The following is a 27,132-nucleotide window of genomic DNA, read 5'->3' as shown; positions in this document are numbered from 1 at the left end:
CATGAGACTACAGGCACTGCTGGCCCTTGTTGCTGCCCAGGCATGTGGGTGGCCCGGCTCAGCTCACTGCCCTCCAGTGCCCAGGACCATGTCCCAGAGCTGTTTCCCAGGCCTAGCCTCATGGCTGCAGCACTGCCTTGCTGGAACAGGGCTTGGTGCTTGGCATTTGTCCTGGTTGTATTTCATGAGGCTGCTGTTGACCCATTGCTTCACACTGTCTGGGTCACCTTCTGGTGGGAGCCCTGCTCTTGTTAGCTGCTTCCCTTCCCCAGTTGATTGTCATCTGCGAATCTCATGAACACAAGTGTGTTCTGTCTCCTTCTCCAGGTCACTGATAAGAGATGTAAAGCAAGCCTTCATACTGCGGGTTTACTAACATTAAATGCCAATGCTTTGCATTTGTGACCATTCATAACAAAAATGGGTAGTCCTGTTTGGCAGGATTAGAAAATAGTAGGTTCTGGGCTGGAGATAAGAGGTAGCTAGTGTGAAAATATTCAGTCTGCTGAAGAAGGTCTTTGAAAACAAAGCAAAGATAAGTAGTCGCGGATGCAGTCTGAAAGACCTTGCTATCCTCCTGGAGAACTGTGACAACTATAGTTGTATTGAAATAGAAGCACGAGCTGTGTTTTGTGTTTGCATTTATTAGGCACAAGAGGGTATCCATGTCTGGACAATGTATTGGCTCTTTATTGTGTTTGCAAATAAAACGTCAAGATTGTGTTCTGGAAAACTTCATGAGCTACTGCTTTAATATTAATCATATCAGGTCAGTTGTCAATGGACAAGTTTTACCCACAAGTATAATAAATCTAAATGATACCAGCAGGGACATTGGGAGGTGGCTAAAAAGGTAAAAATAGGCAGCATCCCTTTTATTGCTCACTTTCTGTGCTTTCTAATTTTAAGTTTCATGAGGTAACAAAAGCAAAAGTACTGCCTAATTGTGAACAGTGAAAACATGAGTTTTTTGATAAAATTATTTCCCTGAATATTTCGGTGTGGTCATTCCTAAAATGCTTTGTGTCATTGTCTTCTGGAGGCTACAGACTGCTTGCTTTTTTTTTTTTGTGTGTGTGTCTATTTTTTTCCTTCTCCATTTTCCCGATTTCCTTCCAAGAAATGGGTCTCCTTTTTTGAACCTGTCAGTGTTGCATGCTTCCTTCTGTAGGCTTTCTGACCTAGGAGTTTGACCAACTTGGCAGAGATGATGTAATGGTACTCTGTCTTGTTACTAAAAAGTCTCTATGAAGGGCTTCCATCTCTGTCAGCATTAAAGGCCTGTTACACTTTCATGAAGTGCTACACTCAGGCTTTCCTTTGAGTGTTTCAGGAGCCCTGGAAAGCTGTCTCTTGCTTCTGAATGTAAATAGAATAGACAAAGAATTCACAAAACATTAACTCACATGTAACTTCCATGATTTAGGCTGAGAAAAGCTCAGAAAAACATTTACAGGGTAATAAAGTACAAGATGGGGTTTGCACGTACTTGTAAGTCAAAACAAATCTTCTGGCTTATGGCTGTCTTCAAGAAAAAGTAGAACAAATAAGGCAAAATGAAGTTTATGTCCTTCAAAAGGAATGAGACACCATTTTAATGTAAAACACTGAGTGGTAGCTTTAAGAAAAGCACTCCAAGATGTCAGCCTTTCGCTCACATGCTTTTAAATAATGGTGTAAATTGCTTGATTTCTGTGCACCTCAAACCCCTGATTTCTTATTAGTTTTTCTCCAAGCAAAATTCATGGACAGTGTCATTTCACTGGTGTAAACTACTAAATGTGATTCTTGATTTCTCGTTTGCATAAACATGTTTATTACAGATAGTGTGTCATTCTGAAGGGAAGACTACAGGCTCATCTGACACCTGCATGCTGCTATATTTAGTATAGACTTGTCTATGTGTTGATCTCTTGCTGCATATTCCTTGAATTACTGCTTGGATGCTCACAACTCCCCTTTTCCCTCACACATACACGTTGTGGCATTCCAAATGCAAACTAGTCAGGGAAACTTGCTACAGCCAATGTTGTCTTTAAGGCTAAGAACCTCTTGTTTTGTTTTAAAATTAAGTGCTAGCAGTCTACCGTTCCATTGTTACTATTACCCTTCCCCATCCTTCACGTGCCCAAAGGTCTGGCTGGTTATCCTGCAGTTCACTAGGAGAGAATAAGAGTAACATTTGAGTATCCCAAGTAGTTAAACAAGTGTGAATGCAACTGTAGCACAGTTTTGCAGTGGCACTGCGGCCACTATAGTTAAGGCAGCAAGGACACAGGACATACAGCGTGGTGCCAGTCATGTAGATTAATTATGTGGAATATTTCTCTCAGCGTTTAACTTGATACCACCAGAATTGAAGCATAACTGTGCAGTCAGTCATCATTAGTAATTACCACCTTGCTGACTTCCAATCTGTCCAGTAATTCCAAAAGAATTGCTCTTTCAGCCCTTACAAGAAGAAGGATATGATTTGGCTACAGAGATTGTATTTCTGTAGTCAGGAATGTAAATGGGAACCTTCAGTTCAGTCTTACAAAGCCCGTATCCAATTTTGTCCAAGTTTTCCACCTTCAGAAACATATTTTCTACATCGAGCTTCACCCACCCCCTGAAAAGATATTAATGCTCAAGTCCATCTCTACATTTACCTACTTCTAGTTGACCTTGTTCTAATAAATGTAAAAAGAAATGTTTACAGGAGAAATAAAATGTTTTTAAGAGTACAATGGGCAAATTCAATCAAACCATTCAGTGTAATTGTTTATGTTCCATCTTTTTGCATATGTATTCAAAATGACATTTCTTTGTCTGCTGTGGAAATTTTTTGTGCCATTTACTCAGTGTAGTACCTAATGATGTGAAGGTACCATGTATACAGATATGATTCCTGTGAATTAGCAGTGTGTACCATAATCCAACCTGTTGCTTGAGATCCCCAAAGACACCCTGTATACAAATGATGATTTCTAGTTAATCCAATTCTTACTGAGAAAATCGTCAAGTTACTGGTAGTGACAGAACTATATTCATGTAGTCTCCTACTGAGCTTTATCCTCTAGACACAGCATGAAATTATGCATGAGTAGGTACAGCAGGATTCAAGTTTTAATCAAGAAAACACCAGCAAGCATTGATCCTTACATGGTCATTCCTTCCTCGATTTGTCAGTTACCTTTCTGATTAGTTTCAGCCTTTAAATGTGAAAGAGCCTGAGGGAAAATAGGCAGTGTTGTGATTCCTGTGTATGGATATGGGGAGAGGGATGACTTGGAAGTTACAGTCATTAAAAAATAATCTTCAAATTTGAAGTAGATTTTGAATGCTGAATCCCACTAAAACCATTTATAAACAGGGTCTGACACCACTGATGTGTTTTGTATTGTCAGCAATAGCTGCTTCTGTTGATTTTTTGGCTTGCATGTTTTTCAGTTTCAAGAGAAAATTGAAAATTATACCTAATCTGCTTGTTAAGACAGAAAGAAATTAATTTTGAAGATGCTGAATGACAGCTACCTCCCAGTTGAATTGAATTTTGCTGCTGGAAACACAGGCTTACTCAGGCATCGCTTGTTTGAATACGATGTTATGAATAACTTAATTTTGATTCTTGCAGGAAAAAGTAGTGTAAGTATTTTCAGTCCATGATAAGACAGCAATTTAATAAAGCCCTTTCTCCAATAGGTTCAAATACATAAATAAAAATATTTATATTGTTTAATACTCCCACCTTTTTGGAAGGAGACTGAAAATTAGTCGTTTAATCCAGGAATATGTAGACAACATTTAATAGCTGAATTTTCTTTCATAAAAGGAAAAGCTTTATAGATGCTTCTTAGAAAGCAGTTACTATTATGGAAAAAATAGTAGAATTCATAAGGTTATTACAAATGCACATGGCTATTAACGATAACAGTTTGAGGTTTCAGATTTAGAGAATGCAAGGAATAGGTCACTTTTAGAGTAGTAACAATTCTTTGTAGCAATAGAGGTGTCCTTTTTCTCTGCTTTCTGTAAAATTAATTTGGAAATACAAGCAGTTCTGCTTCTATATTAAGACTACTCTTTCCTTGAAGAGAATTGGTGTATTAATGAGTCAAGAGACAGAAAGAATCATTCTGAAAGGGGTAGGATTTTTAGAAAAAAGTACCAAGGTAAAAGTTCAGGCTTTGCCAAAACCACTGCATTGTGTTCTTTGGCGTTTTTTCAATTCTTTGTGGTTTAACTGTTTCACAGTTGAGAAATGTCTTTTCAGTCACTTGAGAAACCTGCATGATGCCTGTTCTATAACCTACGTTCCTAATTCATGTAATGAAGATGAAATCATGGGGATTCCCCTCTTTTCTTTATTCTCCCTCTTTCCTTGCAATTCCTTTGTGTCAGTTGGAATAGTTGGCTTCTACCCAGAGCCAACCTTAAGTATAATGCTGCTCTAGGGAAGGGATTATCTTTAATCTTGTGCTTTTAATAATTAAGTGATTTAATTTTCTTAAACTATGTATTACTTTACTTTCAAGCAAATAAAAGAATTCTAAAAGGTTTTCTATTCCCTTATGAGTTTTTTGGTTTAAATAGCAGTAATAGTTTATCAGGACAAATGGATTTTTGTTGTTACTCTTAGTGCTTTCAGTGGTGAATGAGCTCATTCTTCACTGTAAAACACCATGGGTGCGGCAACCCAGGACCACACAAAGAAGTCCGTTTATCTGCCACTGATGCACAATGAATAGAATTCATCTTCAGTGCTGCACAAACGTTACAATAATGGTTCCTTTTCCCCAGAGTTCTAGCAGATATCTCATAGCTCTTTACTGAAAGTACTATTTGAATTTTTCTGCAGCACATTGTGGGGAAGCTCACCAACCTGCTCTGAGTTCTGTTGTATGAAGGTGTTCGTAGATTACCAGCTCAGGAAATGAAAATACAACAGGTACTTTGGTGTGGATCTGTTTGATGCAAGATTATTCCAGCTTTGCTGATAGCCTCCTTTCATTCAGGAAAATGAAAAAATAGGAGACAGGCAACAGCTTTTTGGTAGTGATTCATTCCCCTGGAGAATCTCTAATGTGCCTTAGTAAGGTGATTGTTTTGATCTGGAGCAACTGTGACAGCTCTTGTAATTTCTACCTGTGTAAGTGTGTATGTGGATTGGTAGATACGTGACTCCCATGCATCAGGAGTGGCACAATGTGCACTTGTAGATACTGGCAACAAGAGAAGACCAGCTTCCATGGAACATTTTGAGGCTGTTCCTCATGCTTTCTGTACTGGGATCTGAAAAGCAAAGTTTTGTATTCTGAAAGTGAGTGGTTCTTGTTGGGTGCTTGTATACTCCAAGCTGCCAAATGTGTTGGTAGATAAGTGTTGTCTTAGGTCAGGTTTTTGTAAGGAGATTTCTGAATCTGTTGTTAGTAGGTTTATGTACAGGTATTATAATTTCATAATTTTTCCCAAAATGCTGGGAAAGGGATAGTGGAAAAGGGTTCCTGATTGTATTAAGATAATTGGTACTGCACAGTTGTTGTTCCCTGATCCTTTCCTTTGTTCAGCAGTACATGGAACTACATAAATAAAATATGTGGCAATTTTTCATTCCATAGCACTTAGTTGTCTTGAGTAGCAAACTGGAATGCCATTAAGAAGGTGCCTGCAGGTCAGGTAATATGGAGATTGCTCAATTCAGGTTGATCAAGCAGGTAGGAGCATTCCTGCCCAATAATGTGAATACCAGTGGATTTTCTCTTCTCATTGTTTGTTTGTTTGGGTTTTTTTTGAAAAATAAGTTTTTCTTTGCCCTTGCTCAGAAAGCTGTCTTTTATTTAAAGCAGCTGGTAGACAGACTTTTTAAATACAAGCTCAACAGCTGCAGGCTAAAGTAGGTGTTTGGTAAACTAGAGGCAAGATACCGCTACTAGCAGATCAGTTTGAATGCTGATATGCATAATGCTTTGTTGGCACATATGACAAAAGGAGAAGATTCTCTCTATATGGGGTGGACTGGTGAGAAAAATGTTGGGGGGAAGGTCCTGGTTTCAGCTGGGACAGAGTTAATTTTTTTCTTAGTAGCTGGTGCAGTGCTGCATTTTGGATTTGATCTGAGAATATGTTGATAGCAGTGGATATTTTCAGTTGTTGCTGGGTGATGTTTATACCAAGACAAGGAATTTTCGGTTTCTCAGGCCCTGCCAGCCAGAGGGCTGGAGGAGGGGCACAAGTGACTGGGAGGGGACACAGCTGGGACAGCTGACCTGGAACAGTCAAAGGGGTATTCCATACCATGGGATGTCATGCTTGGTATGCAAACTGGGGAGGGTTGGCCAGGGCTGCTGATCCCTGCTGGGGGGCTGGCTGGGCATTGGTCAGCACGTGACAAGCAACTGTATTGTACATGACTTTTTTTCTCCTTTCCTTTTGGATTTTATTCATCTTCTTTCTCTCTCCTTTTCGTGATAATTATTATTATTATTGTTTGGGTTTTTTTTTTCTACCTATTTAATTGTATTTTTATTGGATTGTTCTTATCTCAACCCTTAAATTTTCCATTCTTTCCAGATTCTCCGCCCCATACCTCTGCGGGGTAGGTGGAGTGAGTGAGTGGCTGCATGGTACTTAGTTTCTGGCTGGGGTTAAACCACGATGGGGGGAAGCTGTCTTATACATCTGTCCATAACAGCAGTGAAAGTAAAGGATAGTTTATGTAGACTTGTTCTTTTGCTCTGCAGCAGGTGTTGTTTACCATAGTAGATACTACCAGCATCATATTCATTTGATATTTGTATGCTTTAATATGATTTAGTCTTGTATTGCTTTCATAAATTTTTCTTAGATACATTATTAGGATGAGATCTTGTGAAAACTTATTTTGACGTTACCACATCTTCCCTATGTTGAGCTAAAACTTGCATGGAACAGCTTATTAGTGGTGGTGTAGGAAGCCTCCCAGTTACAGTGTAAACCAGAGCATGCAAAATTACGGAAGTTCATTTTCTCATGTTCAAGTTTAGTGTTGTGTTAAGTAGATGCCCACACTGATGCTCCAGTTCTCCTTTCACAGAGAAAGTGAAATGGATTGTGGCTTGTTCCATCTCTGTTGTCCATTATTCAAATAACTCCTCCAAAAACTGCAGTCTTTGATGTTACTGGAACAGATGAGCTTTGGAACAGGACAGGGAAAACCAGCAGTGGGCATCTGCATTTTCTTCTGTTTCTGTCTAGCCACATCAAGCAGTTGTTGCATTAACCAGTGCTACCATTGGTCTTTCTCCTCTTTGTCTTGACTGGCATCCTCTACCATGTTGACATCATCTGTCCATCTTCACTAGATTACAGGCTGGCTTTCTTGGGAGTTCACATCACCTGCTGACTGAGTTTCTGTATGCCTTATGGAACAGCTCATCTTTTTCTTCTCTTCCTTAAACATCTGCTAACCCAACAGTCATGTTAGTATGGTGGAGCTTCTCCTGGACAGCACAGGCCATCTCTGAAAAACAGCTATCTGTGTATCATCTGTGAACTTACTGAGAGTTCACTCGATCCCACTGAATTGTTAATCAAGGCCTCAGACAGTTTTGGACTAAGTGTTGATCCTGGAGCGGTGCTGGTAGTCACTGGCCTCTAGCTAGACCTCATGTAGCTGAAGAGAACCATTTGAGTCCAGCAGTCCCAACAGTTCTCCACCCGTCTCATCATCTATTTATCCAGTCCATACATCACAGATCTGGTTCTAAGTTCTTATTAAACCTATGCTGACTGCTCTGAGTCATGTTCTTGTCCCTCCAGTGGCTGAAAGTGGCTTCCAAGTCATGTTCTTGTCCCTCCAGTGGATGGAGGTGGCTTCCAGGAAGATTTTCTCCATCTTCTTCCAGGGACTGAAGTGAGACTGATGGGACTGTTACTCCCTAGATCTTCCTTCATGAAGATGAGTGTGATGTTTGCCTTTCTGAATTCATCAGGAACCTTCCCTGATCATCACAACCTTTTGAAGACTGACAGAGAGCTCCCTCGCAAATGGTACTGACCAACTTCTTTAGTACCCCTGCTTACATCCAGCCTGGTTTCTTGAACCTGAGTGTCCCTATGGATGAAGTACACCCTTACTCAATCCTCCTCTCTTCAGGGCACTGACTTGCCACTACAGACTCTGTGAGGATGCTCGGCTACCTTGGAGGCCTGAGGAAACAAGATCTTACATGTGAAAAGAGAGGCTAAAAGAACACTTAGTACATAAGCCAAGCTCTTTGTCATGAGGTCTCTTGCCCATTGAGTAGTGGGCCCACTCTTTAGCCTGCCTGTTATGGCCTGTCTGTTTTTAGAAGCATTACTTGTTGCCATTCACATCATTGAAAGTTAGCTGCTTCCTATGGGTGCAAAGAATTTCCATTCATGAGGATTATGAAATTCCTGCCAACAGGTAATATTAAAAAATACACATTTTTAAAATTGAATTTTAAACAAAACAAAAAAACCCCAACGTAGATACGTAGAATCCTAGAATATCCCAGGCTGTCAGGGATCCGTAAGGAGTGCAACTCAGTGCTCCTTGCAGGACTACCCAAAACTAAACCATATGACTAAGAGCGTCATCCAGGCACTCCCTGAACACTGACAGGCTTGGTGCTGTGACCATTCCCTGGGGAGCCTGTTCCAGTGACCTATCGCCCTCTCAGTGAAGAACCTTTTCCTAACAGACAGGCTAAGCCCTGACGCAGCTTCATTCTATTTCCTTGTATTCTATCGCTGGTCACCAGAGAGAGGAGATCAGCACCTCCCCGTCTGCTGTCCCCCCTGAGGAAGCTGTAGACTGCCATGAGGTCACCCTCAGCCTTCTCTTCTCCAAGCTGAACAAACCAAGTGACCTCAGCTGCTATTCCTATGTCTTGCCCTCGAGGCCTTTCACGACCTTGGTTGTCCTCCTCTGGACACAGTAACAGTTTAATGCCCTTATATTGTGGCACCCAAAACTGCACACAGTCCTCAGGGTGGGGCCACACCACTGCAGTGCTAAGTGGGACAGTCACCTCACTTGAAACGTTTCTTAGTACAAGTTACTCTGTAATTCTCATATCTTGGTACCCTGGTATTAAACTGTATTGTATTGGGCATCACTTGTTTTTCTTTCTTCTGTTCCTTTTGGATTTCATTCTTCTGTCCTTCTCCCTCATGTTGATTATATTTCCTGTTGTTGTTGTTGTTATTATTTGGTCTATTTCATTTTATTTCAACTATTAAATTGTTCTTATCTCAACCCTTGAATTTTACATTCCTTCCTGATTCTCCTCCCCATTCCTTGGGGCTGGAAGGGGGAAGTGAGCAAGTGGCTGTGTGGTACTTAGTTATCAGCTGGGGTTAAACCATGACAAATGGGTAACACCATGTCTACTTTTGCTGAAAGGTGATTTGATTCTAATGCAATTGGTATTTTCTGTGAAGTTTGTGATTTAAAACATTGCATTGAGTTTAAGTTAAAGGAGAACAGTCTCATTTAATCACCCATTTGACTTAGTCTGTGAGAAGAAATAATGGTAGAGATGTGCATTTTCTCTACCTGTTGCACAGGTTTATGGTATGCACATGTGGCTACAGATTTTCCTTGTCCTTGTTGCTGATCGTTCTTTGTTAGCTTGTGCCTTCTCTTGCATGCAGCTGGGCTGAATTCAATCAAAACCCTTGACAAGTTGAGGTTAAAAAGCAGTTGTGAGGCTAAAAGAAATTCCTCATTGCAATTCACAATAGCTGATTGCTGTTGATATTACCATGGTGACAAGAAGGATGCCATTGCTTTTGTCTAGCTAATTTTTGAGAGTTCTGGCTCCTGCCAGGCTCTGGTTTAGGTGTCTGAGAAATGGAAATGAGGAATCGGGGAGAAAATTTGTTACATGCCCTGGGTGGAATCTTACTTCACAAAATGTTTGAATACATTAATAACTTTTAAATATTTATTATTTTTTTAAAAAATACATGAACCCATGGTCAAGGAAGGAGAACAAATTTATTGCCTTCTTCTTCCACCTTTGGATTCTAGCATCAATGTTGAAAGGTAATGCTCGACTTACAGGCTGATAAAAGTAATCTTTATTACCTAGACATGTCCCGTAATATTCTCCAGGCTACCGCATGATCTTTGAACAAAGTTGTCTGCAACAAGATTCATTTGGAGCAGTGTTTAAACAAAAAGAAAATTAAAACATGTAAATACTGTCTTGAAGAAGCTCTAGGCACTAAATACCACCTTGACTTTGAGACGTAAAATATGAAGTATACATATATACATCCTAGATATCCAAATATTGCTTCGTGTTCCTCCTTTATCATAATGTGCATGAGGCACGTTATGGGTCAATCTCTCACTGTCCCCAGTATCAGAGGATGTTTGGATCATGTGAAGGTGCAAGGGTGACCACACCGGGCATCTACAAAACCAGTTGTGACTTTGTGTGGAACCGGTGGAAAGAGAGATATGTTTCCTTTTAAGTGCAGAGCTCTGCAACTTCTCTCCAGGTTTTCAGGGCTTGTCAGGCAAAGTAAGCTGTCTCTGCCATTTAGGGTTTTGAAACAATAGATAAATGAAGAGCTGTGCTAGGAAGCAGTAGAATCCAGGCACAGCAGCGCTGCAGCAGAAGACAGGAGCTAGCTGAGTTTCTCTCAGACAGAAGGCATCATCTTTACGTGTCTGGTAACTGCTCTGTGACGGCTGATTTCTCTGGAAACTATGCTTGTACTTAGGAGTCTTTAAACTCAAGAAGGGGAGCTAGATCCTTGTTAGAGCAAAACCGCTGCTTGCTCACCAGCCATCCAGTTTATTGGGCTCTAGGTAAAGCAGAAGCTTGAAGTTCGAAGTTGAAGTCAGAGCTATACTGGTTTCACGTTAAAACCTCAGGCTGTTTTTACAGTGTGTCGCTGTGGTGGGCTGATCTTGGCTAAGGGCTGAACCTCCTACCCAGGCGCGTGGTCACTTGCTCTGTCTCCTCAACAGGGCAAGAGGAGAAGACAGGATGATAAAGCCCATGAGTAAAGATAAAGACAGGGAGATTGTTTACCAGTTAATGACACAGGCAAAACAGATGTGACTTGTGAAAAATCATTTTTTTTTGGATGCAAATTAAAATAGATTTGGCTAGCGAGAAGCAAGACAAACAAAAAAGAAAACACCACCCCATCCCCACCCCAACACCACTGTCTCATGCTTAACTTCACTGCTTTGTTCTAGACTGATGTCCTCCACCTCCCGGAGAGGCACAGGGGGATGGGGAATGGGGTTGGCAGTCAGTCATAACAGCTCCTCTCTACCACTCCTCCATCCTCACACTTTCCCTCTGCTCCAGCACCGGGCCTCTCTGGGGCTGCAGTCCTTCAGGAACTGCCCCAGCATGAGCTCTCCATGGGCTGCAGAGAAATACCTTCTGCAGTGCCTGGAGCATCTCTTCCTCTCAGTCTTTGACCTTGGTGTTCACGCTGCAGTTTCTCACACTTTCTTTTTTTTCCTCGCCTGTGCAGTGTTTTGCCCGTAAACCTGTGTTCCGTGAGGCATAACCATCTTGCCTGAGGGGCTGAGACATGTCCTGCAGTGGGTCCATTGGAGCCGGCTGGATCCAGCTGTGTCTGGCATGGGGGAGTCCCCTGGCCTCTCCTCACAGAGGCCACCCCTACCACCCAAACCTTGCCACCTACACCCATTACAGTCTTTCCTCGCTTTGCTTTAGCTGAACATTAAGATTGCTGCACATACGTATTTATGGGATGTCAGCAGCCTGCAGAAGCTTTTACTGAAAGTGGGATGCATTTTGAAGAGTACTAGGCATTGCTCAGGAGAAGAGAAAGAGTGCTAGGGACTCAGGTGCCATGGTGTGTAAGCAGCCATAATCAAACAAGTTATGCCGTTTTCTGAGGGGGCTTTGTTGCATTTGCATGGAAACAGAAAGATGTGATTTGTCCATTAAATAGGGGATGGCAGTGAGGTTTCACTAACCCATCACCTGTTGAGAAGATACATGGATACTTTTGTTGGAGAAGTTTATTCTCCTACCAATGTGTTTTGCTAGTTCTTAGGCAAGTGAGACTGTCTCTGTTGGTAGTGTTTGACTGATGTGCTTTCCCTCTTACAACAGATCATGATGATGTCAGATAGCACATCATTCTCTTCAGGACAGAGCCTTCATCTCCCCAACCTGCCCAGTAATTCCCTGTCTTTTTCTGAAGTGAAGAAGAAATCATCTCATGGGCCAAAGGTGAGACTTATTTTGCTAGAAGGTACTTCAGTCAGTGGTGCTTTCCTTGGGAATTAACTTGATAAAAAAATACTTCTAGGTATTATTTTTGCAATCTCATTACATAGTCCAGTGATTTTGGTATTTCTTTGTTGTGAACTGTTTACCACATGAAAATAACACAGAGCAAGGAGAGCAAGGATGGTTGTGAGAAGAGGTGCCAATGGAGGTACTGCTTTTCTGCTTCTTGTACATGCATGATTGTTTTCCTCCTTTCCCAGAAGGAATTCTAATTGTCACTTTTAGTATTAGGGGATTCTGGTGGTGGAAGTGTGACCTAAAGAAATGTGAAGAATATGAGAAAATACTGTAATTATTGTTTCATTTATTAGGTATTTTTGAATACTCTTAAAGATAATTGTGTAGACTGAAAACTGGACGTTGGTGTCCTTTAGTATTTATAATTTTGTTTAAATTTCAGAGGTTAATTCTTTACTAGGTGTTTCAAAGACAGCAATGTGTCATCAGTCTCTAGGACATCAAATTTAATCCCCAACCAACAACATGGTAAAAAGGTATAGTCCAATGAACCTTTTGAATAATACAAATGGACCTTTCTGAGACAGTGGAGAATTTCTTTAGTTGGACAAAATGAATTAATGGTGTGGGAGAATAAAGAGCATCCTTTTATTTATTCAAATAAGAAATGCAACACAATGACTTCTTCATAAATGAATTAACATATGTGTCTTTTCTCTGTTCTGTTAAATTGTTCGGATTTTGATTTTCTTTCTTAACATCTTGTCAATTTGAAATATGTTACTTAATCTTGCACCGCATGTACTACAAGGGGCAATACCTATTTTTATCAGTAACTTCCATGTTCTGTAGCTGTGCCAAATCTTGTATCTTGTAATAACTGTCAGGTAATGAACTATGCATCTGCCTAAGTCTGTCCATTGGAGAACGTGTCACAACAGTAATGATACGGGGTGGTGGTGGTGGTGATGGCGGTGGTGGGGTAAATAGGTTGTTTTGACATGTTTCTGCCTGGTTTACATTGTACCTGAGTGCCTCTAATGCACGTCTACTTGTGACATTTAAAGGATATGTGGATGTATGATTATTCCTAGTGAGGAACTGCGGTAGGTTGAGTCTGAGGGTTAGACTGTAGGCATGCACTTTGGCATGCCAAAATGACTGCTTAATGCCTAAAAGGAAGGCATCTGGCTATATCAGGTGCTGGAGCAAGGTGGTGAAGATAACTGACTTTAGACTAGAATGCATCTCCATCTACTCAGATACTGACGATGAGTTATTTTGACACTTTGCCATCTATAATAGAGGTTCTTGAGAGGCTGGATACCTCTCTAGAGTTCGGTTCCCGATCACTTCAGGTTCAGCTGTAATGTTGATTCACTCTTGTCTTGCATTGCATGCCAAAGCAGGCATACTGAGGCTTGACCTAAAAAAGCAACCCAAATACCTGCAGAAGGATTTCAGGGAGGTACAAACATGATACCAAGTCCTACACTAATGCTCCATCTAGTAACTGTACACCATGGTAAGTCTTGAATCTTCAGTGTAAATTTTTTCATAGGCAAATGCTAACCTGGGATGTCATTTTCTGAACTGTATATGGACAATGAACTTTTGTCTGGTGTAGAAACCCGACAAGTGTGGAGTGTGTTTGGAGCAAATCAGGGTGAAGGAAGTGTTGTATGTTTGCTTTACTCATCATTATAAATAAACGTTTGAAATCTTTCATTTTTGCCAAAGCAGCCCAACTACCTGCAGAGAACTTGACCCATAGCAGGAAGTTACAGGAGTCAGAAGGCTAGATGTGCATCACATCTGAGGATTGTATTCAATATCTGTAAAATTGTTACACAGGAATGTTTTTAACTATTTGGTTTCAAAACAGGGATGTTCAGCAGCAGTGCTGTCTATTTCAAATCATTCTTTTTTCAACCTTCTGTGCTGTTCACTGGAGTCTTTCACAGTGGGAAGAGATGTTATATCAATGCACTATTTCTTGTCAGTCCATGTGAATATTCAATTTTACCCCTCTCCCCAGCAATCTTTGTTTCCTCCTGTCCAACTTAAAACACACACACTGATGAGCAACTCTTGTCTCATAGAACTGTATATATCTGGCTAGATATCTAGATCATCATGTTTTTGAGAAATGGAAACATAAAGTAACCTTGATTTTAGTATCACAAAAAAGTTGGATTTTTTTATTATAAATCCTGAGAGCTGAGAACCCTTGGATTTTTGTCTTTAGGATTTCTGTTTTGGTTGAGGGGTAGGAGAGTTCCAGCCAATGTGTAAATAGATTTTTGGTTTTGTCATTTAAAGTAATTCCAGTGATGGAGCAACGTCAGTGTCCAAACTTCATTTAAATATGCCTCTAGAATAGGAGCTGTAGAAAGGTCTTGGTAGCTCTTGGATCTAAGTTGTCTGTACCAAAACTGTGGGTGCATGTACTCCAGGCATCTGTACTGGATGATTCAGGGATTTTTCTGCTGCAGTAATAGCCCTTTGATATGCTTGGCTTGGTTTTCAAGACAGTAAAACCAGTGCAATGAAGTAGTATTGTTGGTTTAGCATTCACTTATAAAAAAATACAATGCGGTATGAAGTAAGAGAGAACTGTCAGTTAGCTTTCTGTCACATCCTCTTCTGAAATATGCTTGTATTTGTTTGTTTTTCTATTTGTATTTCTGAACTTCAAAGATTTTGAATTTAAATTAATGAAGATGGTATTAGTGAACCCCAGCATTGTGAGTCTAAAACAAAGCTTTAGTCTTGGAAATGCAGAGGACAGGCAGAAATGCATGAAACCTTACTTTATGCATTTTTTCAGAATATAGAAATAGGTGCAAGCTAGCTACAGATACTAGTGTTGCTTTTAAAGCATTTTAAAGCATATTACCATGCCTGTTTGTATTATGTAAATACTCCATGCACAGAATACAGAGAAACAGCTTGATTAGTTTTGTTGTGATCATTAAGTCTTTTGGAATGAGCTGTAGTGCCAGCTGCAGTGAAATGAGGTTTATTTTATAAACAAAAAACCCAAAGCTCTTATTCCCCTGTGTGACCAGGAAAAAAACCCACACTGTTTTATGGTCCCCGTTTAGGACTTCTCTGTCAAACCATTGAGCCTTGTAATTCTCCATCTGCTTCTAATTCTCCTGGTGTCATGGTCATAATAGTTTGGTGGGCTGGACAAGCTGAAGTGTGGAAGGCTTTGTACATATGTGATACAGTAATAATCTGTAGAAGAGCTAGCAGCAGGTAAATTCATCTCCATGCGGCTAGCATGTGGAATAATACCACAGTATTTGTGGAGGCTCTCAGAATCTTGTGTGTGTGTTCCCCTCCCCCCCCAAATCAGTTAGTGTTTTTATTCAATAATAAACACATTTGCATTCAACAAAAATCTGAATTTCCTTGGGCAAGTGTTTACTTTTACATATCTTCCTCCTTTTAAAAGCAGGAGGCATTATTTGAGACTAATTCAAGTCTATTGGCTTAAGATGGGTGCACTATTTCAATAGGAATAACATTTGAAGAAATGCTCTTTTATTACAAATGAAAATAATGCACATTTTTATGATCACTAATACCAAATTTGTAGACTAAACCCAGAGTACAGTAGATTGGCCTGGCCATGCTAGTGTGCTCGGTTTAATGACTTTATAAAATTTAATGAACTGTCCCTCCCTGCCCCCAGCTGCTCCATTTGCTAATTAGGTTCCTAATGTCTGTCAGCAACTGGAGAGTCTGAAATGCTTTTGAGAGGATACTGCTTATTCAAACTCATGTTCAACCAAATTGGGAGTTACATTTTGTGGTGTAAAGTCATAATCCAACCCTGCAAGATAAAGAGATTTCAGCACCATTTTTTGCCTTGAGTTACAGAATTGTTTTAATCTGCAAAAGTGTTACCTATTGAGTAGCTGTCTTGGTTTGGATCTCTCAAATTTACAGGACAATGTACTCTTGTGATTTAAACTTTATTTCGTGAGCTTATTAAGAAAAACAACAAACAAACACAACAAACAGAACTTGGTCACCTTAGCCCAAACTAGTCTATCACATGTATTTACTTATTCACCACTCAGGTCATAACGTTTCATAACTTATCACCTGTAACACTTAATTCATGCACTTGGGAGAAAAAAAAAAAATAAAATAATCAGTTACCTAGCCAAAGGTGAGGGTGCGCATCCTTCCTCCTCCGTCACAGTGTGAGGGTCCACTGCATCACACTGGGAATCCTGAAAGCCTCAGTAGTCCAGCTGCTGATGGATCTACTGCAAAAGTTGTTGGGTTGTTTTTTTTTTTGTAAGATGATGGTTTATATCATCCAGCTTGGAGATTTGGTTTATATAATTTCCATGAGTTAGTAGATTCTTACGAATTGCCAGACAAAGATGGTGGCTGCAGGAGACAGCAGTTTGCAGGTAGGTGATCCTGGCTGCATGATGGCCCTTTTAGCTCTTTCTGACCGCCTGTCCTGCCTACCTGATGCTCTTACTGCTCCCAGCGTACATCAGGCATGTATGCCAGCATACATCAGGCATGTATCAGCATGAGCTGTATTAGCTAACATCTGAGCAGGAACTGAGTGCAACAGTCACAGTAGCACAGTTTTTCTCTGTTGGTAAAACTGTAGATTTTTATCATGCCTTCTAAAGTATGTATTTTTAAAGACCTGTTAGTACTGCTGGATGAAAGGGGTTACATATCCTGAAGTACTAAACATATATGGTGGTACTTGGCTTAAGAAAAAACCCAAACATCTGCAGGTATTTTAACAGGCATATAATCCTCAGTGTTACTCTTTTGATGTTTGTTATTAAATATATAAAAGTCTAACATTCGCTTGGATTGCTTTCATATTTGATGAATACACAAATGTGAGCTATGGTATGTAAATATATTAGCTGCCAAAATTCCATGATCTCCATTTTGCATATGAACTTGAGAAGAGACCCTTTTCTTTGTCCATCTTAGCAGAAATATATTGTTTACTCTTATTCCTTGTAATACTTCTGTAAGGTGGGAAGGAAAAGAAACATTGAAACACACTGTTAGATTTTGATAAATAAGAAAATGGATTGAAAGTACATTCTGATTTTCACTAAGATCTGTGCTGTACATAATGTATTTAGCCGCATTTCATCCCCACCAGCCTCCCACATTCATCATTAGGTATGATATAATTTTACCAGTGAATATATATGGGTTTTTTTCTGTCCTACAAATTTTATCTTCCTCTTGCTGTTTCCTCTTAAGTCATTGTTGGCTTCTGTTAGAGTCTATTGCAGAAACTTAAGAAATACGAAAAAGATACTTTTTTTACTTAGAGAATGAATGCAGATATAAAAGCAGTGGGTTGACTGTAAAGAGTAGTTCCCAGAGAGCATGACAGAGGTATATGTATGTGTCCATATCATAAGTACATTGTATACTTGTACTGTGATTTTTATGACAGCGCTAGCTCCCATATTTTAGAAAGAGGAAAGAAGTCTGATTTTAAAACTGAAAAGACAAGAAAGCTCTCAAGTTCCTATTTGAAATTAATACTGCTATACCCCAGGACCTATTTCACAGCTCTTATCTGTTGGAAAACCACTAAAATTTCATCTCTTCTGTTGGAGAAATTTAAAATACATAGTAAGGAGACAAGTAAGAAACATAAGGACTCCATCTAGTTTATTAATGGCACATATTTTATTCCTGCCCAGGGCAACACTTAAAACTCTGGCATGGTAGAGAGATATGTGAAGATAAAAGTATTAATGTTCATTAAAAGTTCATATGTCAGCCTTTGGGACTGGTATTGCATAAAATAAAATATGGAGCATGTTTGTGATGTTTTTTTAAAAATCAAAAAGCCCCAAACAAACAACAAAAAAACCACCAGGAAGAGAGTTTTGATTGAAGTAAAATCTCAAGGAATGATTAGTGCTTTTTTATTTTCATTTTTTAGTTGCTGGCCTGGGAAGTGAAGAATTGCTTTATGTTCTGACATTCAAATGTCATAATATTGTTCATTGTTGATACTTCTGCCCATTGATAATGTTGATGCATATATATTTTATAGATGTATAGATTTCCAAATCTGACTCAGCATTACATTTGCAGTACTGATGCAAGAAACATCTGAATAAAAAGCACAGCTGAATAATTTGTGCAGCACTGTGTGAAAATTCAGTGTTTCACTGAACAGTTAAGGTAATGAGAAGGGAAAAAACCATTCAAAGTAATCAGTTTTGATTACTTTTTTCCACCTATTGCTACAGAGGAGGGGGGAGATAGTGCTTGGTTTTGCACATAGGATATGTGTAAACTGTTCAGGTCCTACAGCATTCAATGCTGAGTTAACACATCTGGACTAGACAAGTCATAAGTAATTATCTGCCAACAGGGAGCACACAAGTGGATGCATTCTCAGTCTTCATTTCTCTTCTTGTTGTCACAGCTTTCATTAAACAGGCTAATTCTGCTTAGTTTTTTTGAGTGTTTTTTTTTTTTTCCAGAGCAGTTGTACTGGCTTTATTTTTAGAATTAGTTCAGCCCCCATGGGCGTTGAGGTTGGCCATCTCCTGCTTTGGTCCTTTGGTTTCCAGCACACTGAAAAGAAGGAATTCATTCACCACTCCCCATGGGCAGGCAGGTGCTCAGCCATCCCCAGGACAGCAGGGCTCCATCACACGTAATGGTTACTTGGGAAGGCAAGTGCCATAAGTCCCTATGTCCTCTCCTTCCTTCTTCTTCCCCCAGCTTCACGTGCTGGTCATAACTTCATATGGTCTGGAATATCCCTCTGGTCAGCTGGGGCCAGCTGTCCCAGCTGTGTCCCCTCCCAGCCTCTTATGCACCCATCCTTCTCACCGGTGGGGTGGGGTGAGAAACAGAGAAGACCTTGCTGCTCAGTGTGCTATCAGCACCAATTTGGTGCTGATAACTCTGAAACATAGCCCCATACAAGCTACTGTGAAGGAAATTGACTCCACTGGAGCCAAAACCACTGCAAGGGTCAAAAAAGAAAACCAGATCCTTAGCATTGTAGAATGATGTGTGGATGGCTAGAAAATAAAGCAGAACTAGGGATTTGTACATTAATTTTATACAGTTGCAAGCATATCCAGTCTTACACAGATGAGAGAATTTTGGGCACCACTTTGGTCTGCAGCTTGCAAAGGACTTGGATGAATACCAACAAAATTATTGAAAGTCAAACCCAGAAGTGCATTTGTAATATTTATACTGTCTAGCACCTTTTTAGTAGCTCCCCAGTTCCAAAATGCTTTCTTTGCATAAAAATTATGTTGGAAGAACACTTTATTGTAAGCATCTTTCATCATCCTCTCTTTGAACCTCAGAATTTTATTAAAACTGTGACTCTAAAACTATGTATTGGGACACCCCTAATTAAATATATTCCAACTTCTGACAAATACTGTCATCTTTTGTCCTAAGGAGTAGTAATTAAAGGTTCTTGAGCTAGAAGAGGTGGTTTCCAGCAAGTAAGGTGTGAGCATGGAAATCTTTGGCATACTGCAAGTGTACAGTCCATATCCTGCTTTCAGGAAGAGCTCGTCTCTTAGGTTCATGGGCTATAACAGCCTTACAGTTTTTCATCAAGAATAAAAATTCACATACTTCTATTTTCTAGATTAGTATGGGTTCTTCTTGGTGTTATTCCAGCTTGGTATTGTTAATGAAGTCCTATTCAGTATAAATCTGTATCTAGCATTAGGATTTTTACAAATTTCACAATACGTCAGGTTTCATGCTTGATTTTATTCCCCAGGGTTGTAGTATTTTTGGTTTTATACCATATAAACTTCTGTTCTACGTAAAGGGAAAGGAAATCAATGAGTACATGGAATATATTTGTTGAACTGTTTCTTTCTGAAAGTTTCACAGATGCTAGGCAATATATAGGTAGAAATGCTTACCATCAGCTTGGAAGAAAGTAAGCAACCTAAACTTGCTGACCATAGATTCCTGTAAATTGAGATGTTACTTTGCGGATTTGAAGTAGTATAAAAATGAAGCCTGTTTCTGGATAGAGTGCTACAGGTGTTTAGTGTTTGTAACAGTGCAGTTAGGCTGCTGGGTATTTTTGTAACGCTGCACACCCACTGCTAGCAGTTCCAGTGAAAGCAGGCAGTGCTGGAGCTATCCTCATCTTTTGAAAATGCCTGGGTGTTAATTGTCCGAAGAAAGGATCCTACACAATCCGTTCTGGTTGGGTCGGTTCCCGTATTGCCAGTTCTAGCTGCAGATCACCACTTTCCTTGCCACTCAACTTTTCTGCCACAAAATTTTTTTGACTGAGTGAGGAATGATACTGCTCTGCTCTTTCTGCTTTTGCCTATCCTGGGGGATGTCTGAGTCATCACCCTCTCAGAAACCCTTCTCACTTACAGCAGTTGATTTAAAAAAAATGCAGTTAAATACTCAGCAGGGACAGCAGCAATAAATACAAGGAAGAAAGCTTTTTTTTAGTAAAGGAGTTTTCCATTAAAAGACATTAACTGCTGAGATGTTGTGGGTCAAATCAAGTCTTCTACAACCAGGCTGAACCCAGAGTTGTTATTGTGTATGAAGAAGAGGATCTGGGAAAAGGTGGAGAGAGGACACAACAGAGAAGTCAAACTTTGCCTGAAATGTCATCAGGAGCACATTTTGCTCTGGTCCTAAGTAATTCTGTTGACAGTATATGATTCCTATTCTGATCTTTAATTACGATGGTTTCTTTTTCTGACAGCTAATGGTCGTGGTTAACATTTCCTAAACTATCTTTGTGCTCTTCATAGGGTGTTTCTTAAAAAACATATCTAATTCTAAAAATAAAAGCTAACTTGTCTTCCAGATGTTGACAAGCAGTGGTACCTGCTCATGTACCACCACTTTGTAACAGCTAAGTTGACTGAAATGATGGGGTTTTTATCTGTTCTTATATAGACATTTGCAGTTTCTGGTTTTCAACCTGCAGTTCCCAGTTTTTGATACGAATCCTATGTCCATATTGTCTCTGTCTTTTGGGACTTTAGGGTTCTTTTTTCTTTTTGTAAGTAAAATTTTGCATCTCTTTTTTGCAGGACCCAACTAGGATTCTGAACACAAATAGTAGCAGCGGCAGCAGTAGTAACAGTTTTTCCAAGACCCACAAGTTAACAAAGGAGCACAAGGAAAAAACTTCTAAAGACTCAAAAGAACATAAAAGTGCCTTCAAAGAACCTTCCAGGGAACACAACAAATCTTCCAAAGAATCCTCTAAGAAACCCAAAGAAAACAAACCACTAAAAGATGAAAAAATAGTTCCTAAGATGGCCTTCAAGGAACCCAAACCCATGTCCAAGGAGCCAAAATCTGAAAACACCCCCATCCTTACTGGTACAGGTGGGCAGCAGCAAGAAAAGAAGACCCCTACAAAAAGGCCATCTGTTCTGGACTCTGATGAACCTTCTGCACAAAAAAGAAAAAAAAGTGGCTCGGATTCATTATTTAAAAGTTTTTCTAGTGCCCCACCACTGATTCTTACGTGTTCAGCTGACAAAAACCAGACAAAGGACAGATCTCAACTCAAGGTGGGGAGAGTCAAAATTGAAAATGATGCACTGGAAAGGAAGACGCCTGCTCTACCGCCATTTGATGATATTGTAGATCCCAGTGATTCTGACATGGATGAAAACGTGTCCTCCAAATCTGAAGTAAGTGGTGTGTGGTTTTGCTTCATACGTATTGAGTATTCCCCATTTGTGGAATTGTGCACCGTATTTGTATTTTCCCCTTCTTTTTTCCTGTCTACTGGCAGATTGTTCAGACTGAAGGATGTTGACTGCCAGCTGTTCAAACTTAACACGTTCTAGATGAATTGTATTGCCTATTCAAGTCTACTTAATTTATAAATCTGTTAACATTGTGATGAATGAGCATATGGGAGATGGCGATAAATAATACCGGACTTTTGATCTTGTTCTTTTGAATTTCATGCTTCTTATGAGAGAGAAGGAAATTGATTTAAATGCTTGTATTTCACACCCTAAGTCTTTGTGCGTAGGTGTTAAAGAATTCAGTAAATTCAGGAAAGGGTTACAGTAAATCAGAGTGTTATTTTTCTGGTAAAAAGGGCAGTTCTGTGAATGATGCCAGTTTTGTGGAGGAGGAGGAGTTCCTAGGATCCTCGCTGTGATGAGGAGACTCTATCCAAAGTCACAGGCTTACCCAAGAAGAAAGACCTTTTTTATGGAATTTGCTTTCCTGGAAATGTTTATCTACCATGTCTGCTCATCTGTTTCAAGCATCATTTGCTCTTGATGTTTATAATTTTAATCATTCTCCTAGTGGACTTCAGTTTTCAGAAGCATCTTTTATGGAAACATAAATAGAGGAAAAAAGGGCTGGGAAGAGATGGCTTGTTTGGTGGCTTTATTTGTGCTTATGGCTAGAGGTAGTGTGCATGGTGGAGAAGATGACTTCCCAGCATTGCCTGTTCAATTCTCTCATTTTTCTGGTTTCTGTTGTATGCCTGTGTTACTGCCATCAGATTCACAGCCCTCCTAGCCCTCTCTGGAACAGACAATAAATACCCTGCTGTGGGGATGTGTCAACATCAGTTTTTTACTTCATAGAAACTTGCCATGAGGGAGAAAGTAATTTATTTCTGAAGTGACCTTTTAATGCCTGGTCCCTTATGGCTTATGAAGTCTGTAAAATTTAGAAGCTATGGAATCGGACGTGGCGCTGGTGATATTGTGGTTAGGGTGTCATTCTTAGTCTTGCTGAGAACTTACAAATTTGCCTTTAAACCCAAAACTGTTTACACTTGTCAGCCTTGGAGTGAATTAATTTTTAATGTCTTCAAAAGAAGCTGAATCTTTTATTTTAATTTATGTCAGTAACCTTAAGACTCACTACCTACCCTTAGTATAGCCAGCTAATTTGCTATCAGATTTCCTATTCATTCAAATAGGTGCCGTGTAGCAGTACACAAACTTCTACGGGCAGCAGCGGTTCTCTGTTTTTCTTCAAAGACAAAAGAATTGAGAGGAGCAACTGCAGTGTGACTGGGATTTTACAAATGCAGGCACTAGAGAGGTGCGTGCTGCATAGATGACTGATATGTAAAGGGTTTGGATGGTGCTTAAAACTGAACCTTCTGAATTGCTGATGTGTTTCCGTCTTTGTCTTGCAGCCTCTCACCCATTACCACTGGTTTAATGGGTACACCCTTGTGGTTTTCGTAGAGTGACACAAATCCACTTGCACTTCCGTTCATCATCCACTTACAGTTGACCTTCAGGCTCAAAGGAGATCCTTAATTCTGTACTAAGGCGAAAAAACAGATTCAGGGTTTTCTCGTTCTGCAAGCTGCTTTACTGAGAGGGTCAGATACTGGAGTTCGCTCAAAGACAAGCAGATCCTGCTGGTCTGGGCTCTGGTGAATCTGCTTTAGCACGGGGTTGGGCTAGATCCAGGGTCCTCAAACTATGGCCTGCAGGCCGGATACAGCCCCCCAGGGTCCTCAGTCCGGCCCCCGGTATTTACAGACCCCCCCCGCCCCCACCCCCTGGAAACCAAGCAGCCGCAGATGGCTGCCTGCCACTGCATCTGCGCGCCGGCCCCCTGGTTAAAAAGATTGAGGACCCTGGACTAGATGATCTCGAGAGGTCCCTTCCAACCCCAACCATTCTCTGTGTGTGTGAGGTATGGACCAGTGTGGACCACTTCTGTCTGAGTGAAAAAGATGTCTGCCACTTTGGTACTGTGCTTATTAATAAATCGGCTCCAGTCAGTGACAGGCTATTATTTAGAAAGTAAATAATTTACTTATTTTTAGAAAAGGTATCTAGTAAACCTGGAACAATTCCCTAAGGTGCCTGTGGATTCAACACTATTGTTAGTGCTGTGGGTGAAAGAGCTGGGCAGCCTGGTTGATGAGTGCCTACAGAATTTCACAGTCATTCCCTCTACACTTCATTATTTTTGACCAGGGAACCTAACAAAAGGCAAGCAAGCAGTGTAGTAGAGGCAATTATGTTGGAATAGTTTGAATTTTTAGTATGTGTTGGTGGGTTTCTAAGCATTTGAGGAAAAGGAGTGCATTTTACAGCAAGATCCATAAAGGGTGTGTCCTATAAAGGTAGTTGTATGAAGAAAAGAAAAAGTGAAAAGTTGCAACATTACATAGAGAGTAGGGGAAGTGAAAATAGGATAATGCTTTTTGCTATGCAGGAACAGTTAGTTCTGTTCATGCTTCATGATACTAACCAACATAGTTGCCTGAAGCTGGGAAGACACTTCTTCAGTGGCATGTTCTGGCATAACGCGCTATAAAATTCAGTCAGATGTTTTTTCTTACTCAGGTACAGTTACGCTGGTGGGTATCGTAGCATTAATGAACAAACAATGTATCATTATTGAGGAGTATATTTGGTAGTAAAGTATTAGTATAGTAATAGTACTTTATTACTATATTAAGTAAAGATTTATTCCTAAAGTGGCTTTAAAAAAGCAAATCCACAAAACCCGACTCAGCAAATTTTGGTTAGGTGTGAGAATTCCAATTACAAATAAATACCTACAAAAAAATTGTTAGGATACCACAAAAATATTAAATTTGAGTCAGGTGCATTTTTTTAGTTTGTTAAGTTTATGATGCAGTACAAACCTAATGCTGTATGAATTGTAATAAAAAATTATTTTGCTAAGAATTTTGTGAGGATGATAATTTCTTCACTCTATGGAGTAAGAGATGTTCTCATTCTTGAACACACATGTTCTGAAATGGTGACTTCACTTTCTTGGTATTAGCTCATATACATAACTATGCATATCAAACATGATAAATTTGTAATAAAAGGTGTAGTGTAACAGAGTTGTTTGTAACTGCTTTGTAGCTAAGGTTATATTACTTCACCTAGAATGATTATAGTCATGCTTTTATATTTTATAGAGAGTTCACTTTGTCAGTAGGTACGCAAAACCAAGTAGTTTTTATGTTCATTTCTTTAAAAAGCAAAAAAATGTGATAGGGAGGGTAGAGACCTTTATTTCATAGGTTTTGGAGGAATATTCCCTTGGCAAATGTTCATTGCTTCTGAATTTTGCCCATTAACTCATTTTTTTGTAGTATGTAAGAAGCAAGTTAAGAAGTGGGACATCAACAGACAGTGCTGGCGTTATCTCTGGATTTGTCCAGTAAGCTGGATAGCAGTGGATGAACTCTTACTGCTTTTAGCAAACATTCACCAGAAGCTAGAACTTCCTTCAAAATTGAGTTTCTTTCTATTGCTGGGCACACCAAAGACTGTTTCAGAGCTAGGGGTAGTCCCCTCATCAGTTCTCAGTTTCGAAGGCTGGGTTCAGTTTTTTAAATTGAAGATGACATCATGAAAAGTCCTCATGGTAAAGGAAGCTGACAAGCATCATTAAACAGAGGTGCTACAGAAAAGAAATGCTGCTGCTCCCCTCATTTCTTCAGATACAGCCCCCGTTCAGTGCATTGAGGTGGGGTGTATCCTTTCAATTAATGGGCTTCAATTTCAGGTGGAAAAGCAGGGTGAGGTCAACCCTTCTCAATATTGGCATTATGCTTTACATGATTCTGGGCACTCAGACTTGAAATACTGGCCTTTACCTTCACGAAGTCAGGATGTAGAGGTTTAGTACCCTCTGAGAGAGGTGGATTCTTTTTCATGTGGTAGAGCATGTCTTCCAATGGCTAATTCACCCTCCAAGCTGTCCTTTAAAATTCAGGTTTAAGACTTAAACACAGCCAGATTAGCATACTGTTACATCAGGGGTGTTTCAGAATGCCAGACACTCTTCTGATGTCCTGCAGTCAATCCCTGTTTTGAGCTCCAAATATCTTTATAATATTGCTGTGGGAAACAAAAAGAATCACATCCTCGCTTAGTGATAAACTTCCTGCCCTTGTTCCCTTTCCCTGCATGACTTAAAGAATAAGATCAGGTATGGTAATTTCTCTGTGGTCTGCTTGGCATATGCTGTAGTGTGATGAGCTGCTGTATTTGTTTTAGCTCCGTTTTTCTGTTGACTTTGAGCTGTTGGCAAGTGAAATGTGTCTCCCATTCTCTTCACTCTGCTGTCTTGAGTGTCATTTTCCAAATACATCCATGATTTAAAATGTGTTGGACTTCAGCATTAGTGAAAGCCTTGTTCAAAACAGTGGTGATCTTTTTAGAGTCAGATGAGCTAGCAAGGGTATTCAGGAGTGACATGTAGTATATTCAGTTAGAAATTACAAATAAAGGCTGAGGAATTATTTTACTAGCTTTGCTATGATGCGTATAAAGTAGTGTATGGAGCAAAAGCATGTCAGATTTATGGTTTTATTGAGGCGCAGGAATATTGTCACAGTCCACTTGAAAACTCCAAAGATTTTGATGTTAAATTCAATGGCAGGATAAGAAGACTCCCATCTATTTGCTTTCTGTGTGTGGACAGTGCAGCAACATGATTAAAAAAAATAATTAAAAAAAAATATTAACATTTCAATTTTACTGCCTGTCTGATCATGAAATACGATGATGTTCTCAGAAAATTTGTGTGAGCTGCAGACTGGTTTGTGAGATGGGGAAATACAGTTTCGGATCTGAGCGAGACATCTTGCATGGCCGGAGCTGGCCCTTCTGAGCTGTGGAGCCATTGCAGAAAGGATGCTCTGATACTTCTTGATTGATTATTACCAGTTTTGCGGGGCTGGGTAGGGAGGAACAGTGTCTAGCTCTAAGTGAAGCTGCTGCAGAAAGGCATAAAGGAGATCAGGCAGATACATAGATGTTTAGGTGTTAACAGATGTTCTCAGTGTATCTCCAGACATCCGAATAAAAACTCATAAAAACTGCTGTGCGTGGCAGTGGTATGTTGGTGG

At 39.9% G+C, this 27,132-nt stretch overlaps 1 protein-coding gene across 4 annotated transcripts in view; it reads left to right on the top strand.

Moving 5' to 3' along the window:
• The window catches only part of MLLT3 (MLLT3 super elongation complex subunit), a 140,016-nt gene that overhangs the window by 78,068 nt on the left and 34,816 nt on the right, over window positions 1–27,132 (top strand). For all 4 annotated transcript variants that reach the window (XM_080372898.1, XM_080372899.1, XM_080372897.1 and 1 more), the window contains 2 exons: window positions 12,105–12,224; window positions 21,335–21,946. In XM_080372898.1, coding sequence (XP_080229024.1) covers window positions 12,105–12,224; window positions 21,335–21,946 — 732 coding nt within the window. The remainder of the gene's footprint in view (window positions 1–12,104; window positions 12,225–21,334; window positions 21,947–27,132) is intronic.

Source organism: Falco punctatus, assembly GCF_963210335.1.
Source record: "Falco punctatus genome assembly, chromosome: Z".
In the NCBI taxonomy this organism is placed as follows: domain Eukaryota; kingdom Metazoa; phylum Chordata; class Aves; order Falconiformes; family Falconidae; genus Falco; species Falco punctatus.
Note: the sequence above shows the minus strand (reverse complement) of the source record. Positions and strands in the feature narration are given on the sequence as shown.